Below are 16892 nucleotides of genomic sequence, written 5' to 3' on the forward strand. Positions count from 1 at the left end.
AGAAAACAAAAACAACAAAAAAACCCCTAACATAAAATATTTAGAGCAAATCAGGCCCAACATGTGAAAATTGACATTTATAATTTTTCAGGGTTTTTTAAAAAATCAATGGGAGTTGTCAAGTGCTCCAGTCACAATTCTCCCAACGTGGTTTTGGGGCTTTTGCTACCTGCAGGACACGCTGGAGACCTGGGAATCAACCACAGACCCTGCAGCGGGTGGGCTGGAAATGGGGACCCCCCCCCCCCCCAAATGCCACCCCCTCTCTCCTTGCCCTTCCCAGGCCTTGTTCTTGACCACGGGAATTTTTTATTTGCTGTTACTTGTGTCAATTAATATTTTTGGGGAATAAAGCCGCGGGTTTGGAGGTTTCTGTTTACTTTTCTGCTTTTTCAGTGGCACTGCCAGCAGATGCCCGTGGATGGCATGGAGCACCCCGTGATGCTGCAGGCACTGGGGTTCTCCTTTCCAGGACTGATCCCCCTCTGGAACTCCACGCCCCCCCCCCCCCCTCATTAGCAACCAATTAATCAGCATTTATCTCCCCCTCGTTTCTCCTGACCTTCCCTAATTCCCTCCCCGTTTCCCAGGGCTGAGGCGGGTTCAAAGAGGAGCTTGACCTAAATTCCCACCCCAGGCCGGGCTGGATCCTGCGGCAGTGACCTCGCTGCCATCTCCCAGGGAACAGCGAGCCCTTCCCGGGCTGGGGAACCTCAGCCAGGGCTGCAGGCAGGGATGGCAGCCCTGGGGATGGCAGCGGCGTGAGGTGGCACAGGGACACAGGGACACAGGGACACAGGGACACAGGGACAGGAGCTGGCCCTTGGGTTTGGAAGTGCCATCCACGTGCTTCTCTCTCTGGAAAACAGGGGCCAGCAGCTCTGCTGGGTTTGGGACAGGTTGGGGGCCACGCTGGGGTTTATCCCAGCCCCTCAGAGTGCTTTTGGGGTTCTGTTTGGGTCGAGGATGCTGCTCCCGGTTCCTGCCCCATGGACAGGCTGGGGGCCACACTGGGGTTTATCCCAGCCCCTCAGAGAGCTTTTGGGGTTCTGTTTGGGATCGAGGATGCTGCTCCCGGTTCCTGCCCCATGGACAGGCTGGAGGCGAGCGGGCACGGCCCTTCCCACAGCCCTGCCGGTGCCCCCCCCCCCCCTCCCCGTTCCTTAATGGGATTATGGATAAGCGGGGTCAGCCCCGTGCCAGGGGCTGGGGGAAGGGCAGGGGCTGCTCTGGGTCCTGTGCCAGCAGCACGGGGTCGGGATATTCCCAATCCTTCTGGAACGGGGATCAGGATATTCCCAATCCCCCTGGAATGCGGATCAGGATATTCCCAATCCCCCTGGAACGGGGATCAGGATATTCCCAATCCTCCTGGAATGGGATATTCCCAATCCCTCTGGAACGGGGATCAGGATATTCCCAATCCCCCTGGAATGCGGATCAGGATATTCCCAATCCCCCTGGAACGGGGATCAGGATATTCCCAATCCCCCTGGAATGCGGATCAGGATATTCCCAATCCCCCTGGAACGGGGATCAGGATATTCCCAATCCTCCTGGAATGGGATATTCCCAATCCCCCTGGAATGGGATATTCCCAATCCCTCTGGAATGGGGATATTCCCAATCCCCCTGGAATGCGGATCAGGATATTCCCAATCCCCCTGGAACGGGGATCAGGATATTCCCAATCCTCCTGGAATGGGATATTCCCAATCCCCCTGGAATGGGATATTCCCAATCCCTCTGGAATGGGGATATTCCCAATCCCCCTGGAATGCGGATCAGGATATTCCCAATCCCCCTGGAACAGGGATCAGGATATTCCCAATCCTCCTGGAACGGGGATCAGGATATTCCCAATCCCCCTGGAATGCGGATCAGGATATTCCCAATCCCCCAATTAATTCTCCTTTGCAGGGGAATTAAGGCTCCATCCCAGACAATTCCCAGCTGGAAAGAAAACCCCCATTTCCTTTCTGATTTTATTAATTTGTTTATTAAAGCCCGATACAGAGGTGTGGGGAAGGGAAGGAGAAACCCCCAAAGATCAAAACATTTCAGACACATAATTAATAAAACTAAACCAACCTAAACATGAGGCAGCGCAGCCCTGGGTGTGGCTGCCCCTTCCCACCCCCCCCCCCACGCTGATTTTGGGGTCCCCTACTCTGATTTATGCAAAAATGAGCAAATTTGGAGCCTGATCTGGTGCTCTGCACCCTTGGTCACATCCAACCCTTGGAGCAGAATCAGCCCTGGCAGGACTGGGGGATCCCTTGGAGCAATCCCAAGGGAAATGGGGCAAGATACGGTGAGCAAGCAAGGGAAAAATCAAGGAAAACCTACATGGATTTACCTGAAACACTATAAAAATAAAGAGGACTAATTAACTAATTAAAAGTAACTTATCAGTTAAATGACGCTGCCAGACTGGTCCATAGAGTTTAGGCCCTGACCAGGATTCTTTAAAATCATCTTTTCTAGAAAATTCTAGGTTTTGCTATCATTCTCTAGTATATACACACACGCACTTGGCCCCACTGCAGTGGGGGCACAGCCAGCCTGAAAAATAAATTACAAACCCCCCCAGTAGCATCAAATATACAGATCACTCCTTGCAGCTACTTTTTTTCTTTTTTTTTTCTCTTTTTCTTCTTTTTTTTTTTTTTTCTATTTTTGAGGTATTTTTTCAGCTTTTTTTTTTTTTTAATTTTTTCCTTGGCTCTAAGAGAATTCTACCTGCGGAAGCATCAGCATAATTGTGAGTATTTTTCTGTGTGTTTTAAGCATGATTGTTTTCATTGTAAATGTATAAACCCCCTTGCTGGGCTATTTACACCCTGGATCTGGGATGTGCAGGGGAGAAGCTGCCACCATCCTGTGGAGATATTGATGGAGAAAATGGGAAAAAGGCTCCACATGGTGATGGGTCTGTCCCAGCTTGTTCAAAGTTCATCTGGGGAGAGGGGCTGGGCTGGGGGGGGCTCCCTGAGGAGGAGGAGGATGGTGGGAAGAGCCCATCCTGCTGTATCTCTGTCCCTGCCTTCCTCCTCCTCCCTCCAGGGTCTTCCTCCAGCTCTTTCCCACGCTGGTGGTGGCCTTGGGGACAGGACAGTGACACATCCATGGGTGGCACATGGGGCCCGGCCAGCCCAGCCCCTTCCCCAGCAGGCAGCAAAGTGGGGGTGAGATCACATCATCCAAAATAATTTTAAAAATAGACCAAAAAAAAAAAAAAAAAAAAGGGAAAAACAACAAAAAAGGCTCCATTCCCAAGGGTGGGCAGGTGGGGACTGTGTCCCCAGTCCTTGATGGTGGCCCGGTGGCCTCAGGATGGCAGCAGTGCAGATGGCAGCGGGGCTGGGGGGGCGTTGGGGGTGCCCTTAGCTGGGCATCTGCACCTCGTTGTACACATCTGTCCCCTCTGCCTCGTCAAAGGTCACCACGGCGTCATCTGCATCCAGCTGTGGGGAGGAGAGCCGTGAGGGGGACGGGATGGGGACAGGATGGGGACAGGGACAGGGATGGGGACAGGAATGGGCAGGGACACTGATGGGGACAGGATTGGGGACAGGGACACTGATGGGGACAGGATTGGGGACAGGGATGGGGACAGGATGGGGACAGGGACAGGGATGGGGACAGGAATGGGCAGGGACACTGATGGGGACAGGAAGGGGACAGGGACACTGATGGGGACAGGATTGGGGACAGGGATGGGGATAGGAATGGGACAGGGACAGGGATGGGGACAGGAGTGGGACAGGGACAGGAATGGGACAGGGACAGGGATGGGGATGATGTGGGAATAGGGGCTGGGATAAGGCTGGGGACAGGAGGGAGGACAGGGACAGGGATGGGGACAGGAATGGGACAGGGACACTGATGGGGACAGGACTGGGGACAGGATGGAGGACAAGGACACTGACGGGGACGGCATGGGAATAGGGGCTGGGATGGGGACAGGGATGGGGACAGGATTGAGGACAGGGACACTGATGGGGACAGGAATGGGACAGGGACACTGATGGGGCTAGTGTGGGAATAGGGGCTGGGATGAGGCTGAGGAATGGGATGGAATGGGGACAGGATGGAGGACAGGGACACTGATGGGGATGGGATTGAGGACAGGGACACTGATGGGGCTGGAGATGAGGGAGGGGCTGGGATGAGGCTGGGGAAAGGAATAGGATGGGGACAGGAATGGGGACACGGGTGGGAATGAGGGATGCAGATGGTGACAGAGATGGGGACAGAGAGAGGATGGAGGTGGGGATGGGGAGGAGAACAGGGACAGGAATAAGGCAGAAATGGAGATGAGGACAGGAGCAGGAGCAGGGAGAGAGGTGGGGCTGGCACAGGGCTGGCAGTGCCAGGGCTGCGTACACATTTGAGCTCGATGTCCCGGAAGATCCTGGGCAGCAGGAAGCGCCGCAGGGGCACGGTGAGGATGAGGACAAAGGGCAGAGCCAGCGAGGCCGGCGTGGACTTCACCACCCACAGCACCACGAGGAAAACGATCTGGGTGAAGGTGAAGAGGTGCATCCTCCAAGTCTTCACCTGTGGGACGAGGAGCAGAGAGTTGAGGACAGGGACAGCGTCCCACATTGAGGACAGGGATAGTGTCCCACACCCTTTGTGGGGTGTTGGCTGCTGGGGGAGCAGTGCAGGGTCCCACCCAGCAGTGCTGAAGGAGGAGTTGGCTCTCTGGGGAGCCCCAGGACACCCCAAACCCACAGCCCCCATGGGGGTCACTCACCCTGGTGACATAGGGCTCGTCAGGGTGGTACTTGGGGGGCTTCAGCAGGAGCAGGATGCGGTCAAAGAGCTGGATGCCAAAGAGGGAGGTGACCCCCATGTAGAGGAAGATGCCAAAGAGCACGGCCAGGGGGATGTACTTCAGGATGGGCTCCATCAGGATGGAGACGCCTGTGGGGGAGAAGGAGAGGTTGGGGAGAGTCCCTGGGGACCCCCGACCCTCCCTGCCCATCTGGGGACCCCTGCCCAGCTCACCAATGAGCACAGCCACCAGCAGGCCGCTGATGCGCTGCTCCTTGACCTCCAGGATCTGGGGTTTGCCCCCCGGGGCCGAGGTCTTGCTCATGATGGTGAGGGCGTTGGCGTGGGTGATGGTGCGCACGGTGGTGGCACTGAGCCAGGGCATGCCAAAGAGGGCTGCCAGCCCCCCCATGGCCACGATCAGCAGCAGGTCCAGGTGGAAGCCGGTGCCCTTCACCAGTTTCCTCTCGGGCTTGCTGACGATGAGGCTGTGGGGACGCAGGGAGCAGCTGGTGACACAGTGCCAGGGGAGGTCCCCTCCATCCCCAGCCCACCAGGCACCCCACAGCCCTCCCGTGCCCACATCCCCGTCCTCACGTGGTGATCTGCGTCTCGAGGAAGATGAGGATGAAGACCAGAAGGGCGGGAATCACGGAGGCAAACATCATCCAGATGGGGAAGGGGGTGGTGTCCCCCATGGGGTGGATGAACCAGCCCCGGGCAGTGGCGTTGGTGACCTGCAGCCCTTTGGGGACGCTGAGTTTCTGGAGGGGAGCAGAGACGGGACAGTGAGGGGTGGGACACAGGGACGAGCACCCTCTCCCATGTCCCCATGGGGGGACACCCTTCCCCCCATCCCTGCCCTCCCAGACCTGGGTGTAGGTGTCGTTGATGAAGAAATCAGCCAGTGCCATGATGAAGATGGAAATGGGCACCCCAAAGTCCCCGATCAGGCGCCGCACCTGTGGGGACAGCGTGAGAAACCCGCAGGGCCCCCCAGCCCAGGGGTCCCACCGCCCCTTCCCCTGCAGGAACAGCCCCTGAACCCCCAGATTTTGCCCCCCCTGGGCGCAGGGGGACCCTCACCTTGCCGGGCAGGAAGGAGCTGTTCTTGAACACGCGGAGGAAGTAGGCCAGGAAGAAGGTGCCAGCCATGAGCACCAGGGACAGCAGCGCCGTGTTGGGCTCGGGCACCCCGGGCTGCACCTCATCCTGCACGTCGTACACCCTCTTCAGTGGGTGTTGCTTGAAAATCTGGGGAGAGAAGGGGAGAGGGTGAGGGAGAGTGGGGATGGGGATGCCCTGCACCCCCCTGCCATGGTGGGAGCCCTGTGGCACCTTCCAGGTGGGTTCAGGATGGGAACCAGGGGCTGGGAGAGGCTGAGAGCTCAGCACAGATTGAGCAGGGGGTGCTTTTGTGGTTTTGGAAGTGGGCACAGAGCAAGGGCTGCGTGGTACAGTGGGGATGGACGAGTGTGCCCCAAAATCCCTCTGCAGAGAGAAGTGTGGATTGCAGGGTCACAGAACAGTCAGCACTGGAAGGGGCCTCATGAGCTGGGAAACACCTGGAAAAGGGGAGGCAGCACCAGGAGACTCCATCCCTCACCTGCATCCCACTGTTTCCATGGAAACCTGGGTGATAACCACAATCTGCAGCCCCCCACCCCTGCCGTGGGACCCCTGTGCCCCTCACCAGGGGACTCCCATGTCCCTCACCGTGACCAGCTTGGAGAAGGTCTCGAAGATGAAGATGAGGGAGATGAGGAAGGAGAAGATCTCCTGCGTGTAGCGGGACAGGTAGCGCACCAGGAAGCTGCCCTCGCACGCCACCACCACCAGCACCAGCAGGATCAGCCAGAACCCGATCCAGACCCGTCCCACGATGTACTCCAGGCCATTGCTGCTGCAGAACTGGGGAGCCAGAGGGCACAGCCCTGTCAGGGCGTGGGCACCCAGCTGGGCTGGACCCCCGTGGGGTCACCCACCCAGCAGCACCTGCCTGGGAACCTCCCTAGGGTGTCACCCACATGGGGGCAGCTGGTTGGCATCACCCAGGTGGTGTCACATCACCCCAGGGCCAGCACCTGGGTGGCCCTACCTGTGTGATCTCACCCCTGGGTCATCACATGGGTGGCATCACCTTCATGTGCCATCCCCCACACATCTGCACCCTGTCCCTGTCCCTGTCCCCATCCCCATCCCCATCCCCATCCCTGTTCCTGTCCCAAAGCTGGTGGGGACACCCCAGCCTCACTGTGGGGACAGCTGGTGGCACCTAGGGGGCACCCACCGAGTAAAAGGCTTCCTCAAAGACCAGGAGGGGTCCCGAGAAGCCGACGACGAGGAGGGGCTGGGCGCTGAGGAGGCTGAAGAGCACGCACTGCACACAGGTGGAGATGAGCAGCTCCGACACCCCCATCATCCCCTTGGTCTTCTCACCTGGTGGGAGCGGAGCCGGTGGGTGCCGGGCTGGGGGGACAGCGCTGTGCCCCCACCCCACACCTTTGGGCATTGGGATTGGGGGGATGAGCCCCATGGGCAGAGACACCCCCAGCCCCACGCCCAGCTGGGGGGACAGTGCTGTGCCCACACCTCACACCTCTGGGCACCAGGATTGGGGGAAGAGCCCCCCTGGAGCATCCCCATGGGCAGAGACACCCCCAGCCCCACGCCCAGCTGGGGGGACAGTGCTGTGCCCACACCTCACACCTCTGGGCACCAGGATTGGGGGAAGAGCCCCCCTGGAGCATCCCCATGGGCAGAGACACCCCCAGCCCCACACCCAGCTGGGGGGACATCCCCGTCCCCAGGAGCGTCCCCAGCCTGTCCCCCCATTACCCAGCAAGCCCCCGAAGGTGATGGCGGGGGACAGCGCCGCGAAGTAGATGAAGATGACGGCGGCCAGGCACTGCGGGTTGAGCGCGTCCTTGATGTCGCTGAGGTATTTGGGGTAGCGGCGGCGGATGTCCCGCACCAGCCCCCCAAAGGGCCGCCCCGTCCTGCGCAGGGGGTCGTCATCCTCCGCAGCCGCCTCGTCCTTCCCTGGGGACACGCCAGGCGCCCATGAGGGGACCCCGTGTCCAAGGAGGGGGTCCCACCGGGCACAGCGGATTGCGGGGGTCCCTGCCGTACCCAGATCCTTTAGGAAGTCCCCGATGTGCAGCCTCTCCAGGGGTTGGTAGCGCCGGCGGAGCAGCTCCCGCTGCAGCGGCACCAGGGCGCGGAGCAGCGGCTCGCTGGGCGCCTCGCTGGGCGGCAGGACGATGCTGGCGTCCAGGAAATCCTCCACGGCCCGCAGCAGCTCCTGCCGGCCCTCGGCCAGGTACGCGTCCCGGCGGAACACCTGCGGGGACACGGGACAGCGCGGGGACTGAGCCGTGGTGGCACCCGGGGTGTCCCCACGGGACGCGGGGTGAAGGGGGACAGGGGGACACCCCAGAGCTTGGGGATAAGGGGACACAGAGATGGGGATAAGGGGACATGGGGTGAGCAGGACATGGGGACACCCCAGAGCTTGGGGATAAGGGGACACAGGGAGAGGGGGATGTGGGGACACCCCAGAGCTTGGGGATAAGGGGGCACAGGGAGAGGGGGATGTGGGGACACCCCAGGGCTTGGGGATGAGGGGACACCGAGCTTGGGGATAACAAGACACAGGGAGAGGGGGACATGGGGACACCCCAGGGCTTGGGGATGAGGGGACACAGGGAGGGGAGGATGTGGGGACACCTCAGGGCTTGGGGATAAGGGGACACCGGGCTTGGGGACGTGGGGACACAGGGCTTGAGTATCAGGGGACACAGGGCTTGGGGATAAGGGGACACAGGGAGAGGGGGACATGGGGACACCCCAGGGCTTGGGGATGAGGGGACACAGAGCGGGGAGGACATGAAGTCTTGGGGACAGGGGCATGAAACAACAGAGGCACAGGGACATGGGGATCAGGGGGGACATGGGGACACCCCAGGGCTTGGTGAAAAGGGGACACAGGGAGGTGAGGACACGGAGTCTTGGGAACACGGGGATCAGAGGGGACGTGGCACACGGGGACACGCTGCACCCCAGGTGCTCAGGGGTGGGTGGTGGCACTGGTGGTGACCGTACCCTCTCGGACATCATGGTGCCGATGGCACGGCCGATCTCGTGGTAGCTGATCTGGGGCGTGTCGGGCCCCAGCACCACAACGAGGAAGCGGACGGGGATGGACACGTCGAGGACACCGTCCAGTGTCACCGCGTCCTTCAGGCGCACAAAGGCCAGCATGGGCTGCTCCAGGAAGGCTGCACAGCCTGGGGGGAGGATGGGACGGGACAGGGATCATGGGGGAGCATGCACGGGGACACAGGGGACGGGGACGTGGGGACAGCAAAACGTGGGGACATCAGGAATGGAGACGAGGTGACACAGAGGGGACAAGGAGAATGGGACAGGGGCACAAAGGGCACTGGGACAAAGGGGTAAGTGGGCATGCAAACACAGGGAGGTGGGGCATGGGCACAGGGACACACGGACACGCGGATGGGTGGGCAGGGGAGTACAGGGACATTGGGACATGGGGACACACGGACACACGGACACACGGACACACGGATGGGTGGGCAGGGGAGTACAGGGACATTGGGACATGGGGACACACGGACACACGGACACACAGACACACGGACACGCGGGTGGATGGGTATGGGAGTACAGGGACATTGGGACATGGGGACACGGGGACACATGGACACACGGACACGCGGATGGGTGGGCAGGGGAGTACAGGGACATTGGGACATGGGGACACACGGACACACGGACACACGGACACACGGATGGGTGGGCAGGGGAGTACACGGACATTGGGACATGGGGACACACGGACACACGGACACACGGACACGCGGGTGGATGGGTATGGGAGTACAGGGACATTGGGACATGGGGACACGGGGACACATGGACACACGGACACGCGGATGGGTGGATATGAGAGTACAGGGACATTGGGACACGGGGACACAGGGCACATAGAGGCATGAGGACATGGGGACAAGGGACACGGGGAGGGGGGCCCAGAGAGCAGCGCTGAGCAGCAGCAGGCGGCGGCGAGAGCTGAGGAGGGGGAGAGGCAAAAAAGGCACAAGAAAAGCAGCGAGTGAGCGAGCACAGCGAGGGGCACATGGCAAAGCTCCCCCTGCACCCCAACCCTGCACCTGCACCCCGGTCCCAGCACCCAGCCCAGCACCCAGCACCCAGTGCCCAGCACCCAGCGCCCAGTGCCCAGCACCCAGCACCCTCATCCCACTGACCACTCACCCACAAGGACCAGGGTGGCCTCAGCACCCTCTGGGATCGTCTCCAGGAGTTGGGGTTTGGGGACCCCGCTCTGTTGCAAGCAGATGGAGGGCAGGAATCAGCCTTGGCGGCTGTCCCCTGTGGTCGCCTCTGTACCCTGCATGTCCCCCTGCTCTGCCCCTGTGTGTCACCCACCACCCCCTGCATGTTCCCCTGCATCTCCCTCTCCATGCACGTCCCTGTCTGTCCCATGTCACTTCTTCTGTTCCCTGCGTGTCCCTCTCCATCTCCTGCATGTCCCCCACTATTCCTGAGCCCCTCTCTGTCCCCAAAGTGTCCCCACTGTTCCCTGTGTGTGTGTGTGTGCGCCTGCGTGAGCCACAGTGTGTGTATACCCAGTGTGCATCTCCCACTCCCACCCTGCACCCCAATGTCCCCAGCGCCCCCCGTGCCCCCTGTCCCCCTCACCTGCTCCTTCCCCGCCATCCTGCTCATCTCCATGGGCCGCTGCTCCCTCAGGAGAGGCCGCTCCACGTCGGCCCTGCCGGTGCCCGAGCGCTGCACCAGCGCCGGCGGCATCGTCCACACCGACTCGTCCTCGGTGGGGTGACTGGGGACACGGGGGGGTGTCACACGCCCCGGTGCCACCAGCTGCTCCCCAGCACAGCCCCAGCCCCGGGGGTGCACGGGAACCCCCAAAGAGGGATGAGGGGCAGAGCTTTCCCGCCGAGAGCCAAGCTCCAGCTCCCTGCACACACTGGGGAGGGTCCCAGAGCCCGGGACCCCCCGGGACCCCCACCCTGGCCGTACCTGTGGCGCAGGAGCAGCGTCCTCATGACATCGTCCCGGTCCTGCGGCTTCATCTGCCCCTCGTAGATGAGCTGGTCCAGCAGGATGTGGACGATGGCCGGCAGCGAGTTGGCCTCCAGGTTGAGGAGGATGGCACCTGTGGGGACAGCACTGTCACCATCCGGCCAGCACAGGGTGCTCACCACCCTCCTGGCGGTCCCCGGAGCTGTGCCCACCTTTGCTCAGAGCCCGGCGGATCTCCAGGAGGCTGTGGTAGGTCAGGAAGGACAGATGGGGCTGGCTCCAGTCCCCGGACTCCTGGAAATCCTCCTCCAGCCTGAGCCAGTGGCCGGCCTCCATCCAGCACAAGTCCTTTGCATTGTCCAGGACCAGCTCGTGCAGCTCCACATATCCCTGCAGGCAGAGATGGAGGGGTCAGCGTGTCCTGGTCACACTGGGACCCCCGGGACACTCAGCATCCCCCTCAGTGCCCTGTGAGCTTGGTCCCAAGGTCACCACAGCCCACCCAGCCCCAGAATGGGGAGGCAATGGGGGTCCCTGGGGCAGCACCCACCTCATGGCTGTCCGGCTGGGACAGGAGCCTCCTGCTCCCTGCTGCCTCCAGGTCCACATCGGTCACCGACACAGCTGCAAGTGGAGCCACCAAGGCGTCAGCCCCAGCCCAAACCCCCTGCTTGAGGTGCCTCTATCACCACACCCATCCCAGCCCCTTTTGGGGTCACCTGGACGTGTCCCCTTGTCCATCATCCCCACCCCAGCCCTGCTGGGCGCTGTGGATGTGCCCCCCGTGTTGTCCCACCCCAGACCCAGCTGGAGTTTGCTGGATGTGCCACTCTGCCATCTCTCGCCCTGCCGGTGCCCACCTCGGTCCCTCACATCCACCCTGGGGCAGGGTGACAGCCTGGGGACATCCCTGGAGCCGGGGTGAGGACGGGGCTCATGGCACAGCCCCAGCACCAGCACCGGGATGGGGACACGGGGACAGCGCATCCCCGGCCAGCCTGACCCCCGCCGTGTCCCCATCCCCGTCCCCTGCCTACCTGCGGCCCCCCCTGCGCTCCCCATGTCCCCGCAGCTCCGTCCCTATAACGCGGGCACCGATCCCCGTGCGCACCGTAAATCCCGCAGCACTTCCTTTGCTGACAGTAAACACCAGCGCGGCTCCCGCCCGCCCGCTGTCACCCCACGGCGGGGACAGGCTCACCCCGCGTCCCTCCACCCCCGGCGGGGACCACCGCGGTCCCCTGGCCGTCCCCGGCCGTGTCACCCGCCCCGCGGGGCGATGCTGCGGGAGCCGCATCCCGCTCTGCCGGGGCAAGGATGCTGCGCCCTCGGGAGCGGGCACGGGGCGCGTCCCTGGCACCGCGTCCCCGACGGCGCTGGCCCTGGCACGCGGGCACGAGCGCGTCCCCGTCCCTGCCCGCCGCCACCGCCACCGAGCCGCCCGGCGCCAGCCGGCGTTCAGCCCCGAGTGGTTCTTGTCCTCACCCCAAACAAAGAGTTTATTTATCCTCAATCAGTGGGCGATTACGGGCAAGTGGCAGCGGTCACCCCGCGGCGCGCCCTGACGCCCGGGTGGGTGACGGTCCCCACGCGGGATGGGGGGACACGGGGGTGGGCAGCTCGGGGTGGGGGGGACGCCGGGGCCGGGCTTTGTCCCCCGGGGCCCCCGCGGTCACTCACGCTGCCCGTCGCCACGGCTGGGGTGGCCCGGGGGGGCCCCGGCCGAGCGCCGCTTCCCGTCCAGGTCATAAAATCCCCGGCGGCCGGGCAGATACTGGCTGCAAAACACACGGCGCGGGCACGGGGCTTCAGCGCGGGCACCGCGGGTGCCCCCAGCCTGCCCCGGGTGCCAGCCCCGACCTGGGCACTCACCGCAGGGGATTCATCTCCTCGGCCCTGGCCCTCCACGCCTGCAGCGGGGACCCGATGCCAGCGCCGGCCCCTGCGCGGAACAGGGGGCAGCGTTACCCCGTCTGTGCCACCCCACGGTGACAAACACCCCCTCGGGGTGGCAGCTCCGAAACAGCCGTGCCTGGGCAGGGGGTGCTGTGCGGCACCAGTGCCCACGCTGCCCTCGCCTCCCTCCCGGGGGCTCAAGGAGCTCGGGTGTCCCCAAGCTCAGCCCTGCTCCGGGCAGCTGGAGGTGGAGGTGGCACCTCAGAGGGACTCGCTGCCCTGAGGGGGTGTCCCTGCCTGTCCCCGCTGCCACTGCCACGCTGGCACCCGGGGAACGCATCCATGCAAGACCTGTGTGCTCATGCAACTCATCTGTGCCACCCATGCAACGAGCCTGCGCCATGCTGGCACCCATGCAGCGCTGTGCTGGTGTGCCATGTGTGCCCACCAGAAGCTGGCAGCCATGAAACACCTAGGCCCATGCAATGCTGGTGCCCATGCAATGCAGTACCAATGTGCCATGTGTGCCCATGAGAAGCTGGCAGCCATGAAACAGCTGTGCCCATGCACTGCTGGTGCCCATGCAACACCCCTGAGCCATGCTGGTGTCCCTGCACAGTGGCACCCACAAAATTCTGCCCACGCAACACCTGACCTTGAGCCACTGGTGGCCCTGCAACGCTGGCACCCAGCTGGTGCCAGTGTTCCTGTGGTGCCATCACGCCTGCAAAGCTGTCACCCGTGTTATGCCACTGTCACACATGCAACGCTGTCACCTCTGCCGCACCGGTACCCGTGCCCTGCCACACCCTGCAGCGCTGGCACCCTGTGACACTGGTGCCCATGCAATGCCAGCCTCGTGGTGTCCCCAGCACCCCAGAGCCACTCACTGCTCATCTCGCCCAGCGACAGGTGGGAGCTCTTTAGCCCGGGGTCCTCGTAGCCTTCGGGGTCCAGGCTCCTCCTCATCCCCTCCTCGTAGGCCTCCTGCGGGACACAGACAGGGTCAGCAGGCTGGGGCACGCCGAGGCCGTGCCGGGCCGTGCCGGGGCGCAGCGCGGAGCCGGGGCGGGGGCCGGGGGTCCCTACCTGGCCAGGCCCCTCCATGGCTCCGGGCTCGGCCCCCGCTGCCGCCTCGGCGCGTCCCGGCGCTCAGCCCGGTGCCACCATAACCCGGCGCTCTGCGGGGCGGGCGCGGGGAAACGAGAGAGAACAAGTTAGCAGAGAGCAGGCAGGGCATCGCTCGGTGCCCCCGGGATGGCGGCGTTTGTACCAAGGGCCGTTTGTCCCCGTGGCCGTTCCCGCAGCCCCTGCCGGCCCAACCCGCTCCCCACGGGCTGGGAGGGCCCGGGCTCGGGGGTCCCCAGGGAGGTCATGCCCTGCCCTGCCGCCACACGGGATGGGAACGGACGTCAGGGCGCGGCAGAGCTTCCCACCAGGGACGTGGCCTGCTGCCCTGAGCCACCCGTGCCCACGCACGCCGTGCCCTGCGCTGGGGTCACAGCCGGGGCCGGGTCCCCTATGGACCCATGCTCGGGGACTGCGACCCCACACCACCCTCTCGTGCGTGGGTGGGGGTCCTGTATAGACCCACGGACATGTCTGGGGTCCTACACAGCCCCCTGCAGCCCCTTGCAGCTGTATGAGGGTCCTGTGTAGTCCCACACGCAGGGGTTGGGGTCTCACACGCAGTGCCCTGATCCCCCACACACAGCCCCAGCCCCTGGCAGGGTGGGGGTGAGAAGGGGGGAAACTGAGGCACAGCTGGACTCACAGGACACCTCAAACCCGGACGGGGTGAGCACCCCAAACCCGCCCAGGGTGCTCAGCTGGGGAGGCCCCTCTGCCGCCCTTCCATCAGCCCCCAGATCCCTGCAGCACGCAGTGCCCGCACCCCCTGTGTCCCCTGTGTCCCCTGTGTCCTCTGTGTCCTCTGTGTCCCCTCTGTGTCCCCTGTGTCCCGTGTGTCCCCTATGTCTCCTGTGTCCCTGTGACCCCTACGTGTCCCCTGCGTGTCTCCTGTGTCCCTGTGTCCCCTGCGTGTCCCCTGCATGTTCCCTGTGTCCTCTGTGTGTCCCCTGCGACCCCTGTGTCTCCTGTGTCTCCCCTGTGTCCCCTGTATCCCCTGAGTGACCCCTGTGACCCCTGTGACCCCTGCGTGTCCCCGGTGTCCCCTGTGTGTCCCCTGCCCCCCCGCAGCTGCCCCGGGGCTGTTCCGCGGCACAACCGCCAGGGGGCGCCCTGCCCGCACTGCGCCCCCCCGCCCCCCTCAGGAGGGGCAGCCCCGGAGGGACCCGGGGGGCTCCGGACCCCCCCCGTAACCCCCTCATTGCTGCCCCCCGCCCGCCCCCGCCCCGAGTCTCTGAGGAGGGGTCCGGGACCCCCAAAGCCGCAATTCCAGCCGCCCCCTGGGGACCCCCCCGGCCTGGGGGGCCCGAGGGGCTCCGGCCTCCCCCCGCGCCCCCGGCCCGGTGACCCCGCTGGGGGCTCGGGGGCAAGGTCAGGGCAATGGGCGGCTTTGGGGGGATCCAGCCCCCCGCGATCTCACCAGGGTGATGCAGGAGCTCCCTCCCGGCCGGGGCTGGGGGAGCCGCGCTGGGGTCCCGGACACCCCGCGGGGGCCACGGGATCCCCGCTGGGGCCGCGCGGGATCCCCGGCGGGGCGCGGGAGCCGCGGCGGGGCCACGGGATGGACGGCGAGCCTCTGACTCGGCCGTCTCCTTCCTGCCCCGCCTGGCCCCGGCACCGGCGGCCCCCGGCCCCCAGCCCGGCCTGCCCCGGGCCCCCCCGGCCCCCCCAGCCCTCCGGCGGCTCTTGCATCAGCCCGGTGCCCCGGGCTGCGCCCCGCTGATAACGCCCGACACCGGGCGTCGGCCCCTGCCCCGCTCCACCCGCTCTGCCCCACCGCGCCCGGGCCGGGCTGCGGGACCGGGACCCGCGGGGGCTGCGGCACCGGCAGCGAGGTCATCGGGGACCGGCGGGGGCTGCGGCACCGGCAGCGAGGTCACCGGGACCCGCGGGGGCTGCGGCACCGGCAGCGAGGTCACCGGGAGCCGCCGAACGCATCCCGGCCCCGCAGAGCCCCGGGCACGGCAGGACGGAGCTCGGTGCGAGGCTCCTGTCCCGCACGGTGTGTGCGGGACGGAGCCCTCAGCCCCACACCGCACCGACAGCGCCGTCCCCGTGGGGTCCGTACATCCCCTGGCAGCCAGGGCACGGCTGGGGTCCCCCTAAGTGGGTACAGCCCTATAGGGTCCCTCTCAGTGGGTACAGCCCCATGGGGTCCCCCTAAGTGGGTACAGCCCCATGGGGTCCCCCTCAGTGGGTACAGCCCTATGGGGTCACCCTCAGTGGGTACAGCCCTATGGGGGCCCCCTACATTGGGTACAGCCCCATGGGGTCCATCCATCCATCCCCTGCCAGGCTCAGGGCTGGGCTCGCCCCTCCCGCCCCAAACGCCCCGCAGGGCTCAGCACGGAGCCCGCACACCCCCCGCCATCCCCGCACGGCCACCGGGATCCTTCCCGCGGCTCCGTGGAGCTCTGACGTCCCTCAGCATCCCTGCGGCACGGCCGGGACCCCTCCTGCCTCCTGGCTGGGCTCCGTCTGGAGCCAGCGCATCCCAAACCATCCTCGCAGCCTGGGACTGCTCCTTCCCTCCGCGGGTCAGCCCCGGGGCTCCCGATGGAGTCCATACATCCCGGACCATCCCTGGCAGCGTATTTGGGATCTCTCATCCCGCAAAGTGCCCGGCCCGGCTCAGCACGGCACCCGCGCATCCCGGGCCATCCACACCGCACTGCTGGGACCCCATTGGAGCCCAAATCCCCCATCCCGCATCACCTCCCACCCCAACACCCCCCGGGGCAGCCCAGGGTGCCCCCCCAGCCCCAGATACCCCCCCGGCAGCCCCGGGGACACCCCGAGGTGACCCCGCACCTACCCCTGGGTGCCTCCGCCGGCCCTGCCGCGCTCTCTGTGCCGTGCCCGGGCTGTGAGCGCCGATGCCTGAGTCACGCTCACCTCCCTAATCTCGCCCCCCTCGGGCTCAGCCGGCCCCCCCCGGGCCCCCCGGAAAAACAAGGTTATCGGGGTGCAACATCTGCAAAAGCTGCGCCCCGGTT

The 16892-nt window shown here is 64.5% G+C and overlaps 1 protein-coding gene across 3 annotated transcripts; it reads right to left on the minus strand.

Annotated features, from left to right (window-relative positions):
- Positions 1 to 3265: 3265 nt before the first annotated feature.
- On the minus strand, positions 3266 to 16752 carry SLC4A1 (solute carrier family 4 member 1 (Diego blood group)). 3 transcript variants are annotated; one of them, XM_054281716.1, is made up of 19 exons: positions 13858 to 13947; positions 13659 to 13755; positions 11423 to 11496; positions 11085 to 11262; positions 10870 to 11005; positions 10528 to 10669; positions 10081 to 10150; positions 8887 to 9071; positions 7915 to 8125; positions 7621 to 7824; positions 7073 to 7221; positions 6499 to 6693; positions 5869 to 6036; positions 5655 to 5744; positions 5380 to 5546; positions 5017 to 5270; positions 4763 to 4932; positions 4390 to 4563; positions 3266 to 3467 (listed from the first exon to the last, which is right to left on the minus strand). In XM_054281716.1, exons 1-19 carry the CDS (start codon positions 13873 to 13875, stop codon positions 3387 to 3389), a joined length of 2763 nt encoding a protein of 920 aa, XP_054137691.1. In that variant the 5' UTR covers positions 13876 to 13947; the 3' UTR covers positions 3266 to 3386. The 3 variants fall into 3 exon arrangements, with proteins under 3 accessions (XP_054137691.1, XP_054137690.1, XP_054137689.1); XM_054281715.1 differs by lacking the exon at positions 13858 to 13947 and adding an exon at positions 16712 to 16752 and having other exon boundaries at positions 7621 to 8125; XM_054281714.1 differs by having other exon boundaries at positions 7621 to 8125.
- Positions 16753 to 16892: the final 140 nt, after the last annotated feature.

Source organism: Melozone crissalis, unplaced genomic scaffold (genome assembly GCF_028551555.1).
Source record: "Melozone crissalis strain CALT ecotype California unplaced genomic scaffold, PUWL_Pcris_2 ptg000032l_1, whole genome shotgun sequence".
Lineage (NCBI taxonomy): Eukaryota > Metazoa > Chordata > Aves > Passeriformes > Passerellidae > Melozone > Melozone crissalis.

What these genes read in the sequence shown, in the direction of transcription:
- SLC4A1 (XM_054281714.1), bottom strand. An exon ending in CCCAGCCGGACAGCCATGAG is followed by an intron (nt 11,263 to 11,422) that starts GTGGGTGCTGCC and finishes CTCTGCCTGCAG; the next exon opens with GGATATGTGGAGCTGCACGA. An exon ending in GCTGGTGGCTGTGCTCATTG is followed by an intron (nt 4,933 to 5,016) that starts GTGAGCTGGGCA and finishes TCTCCCCCACAG; the next exon opens with GCGTCTCCATCCTGATGGAG.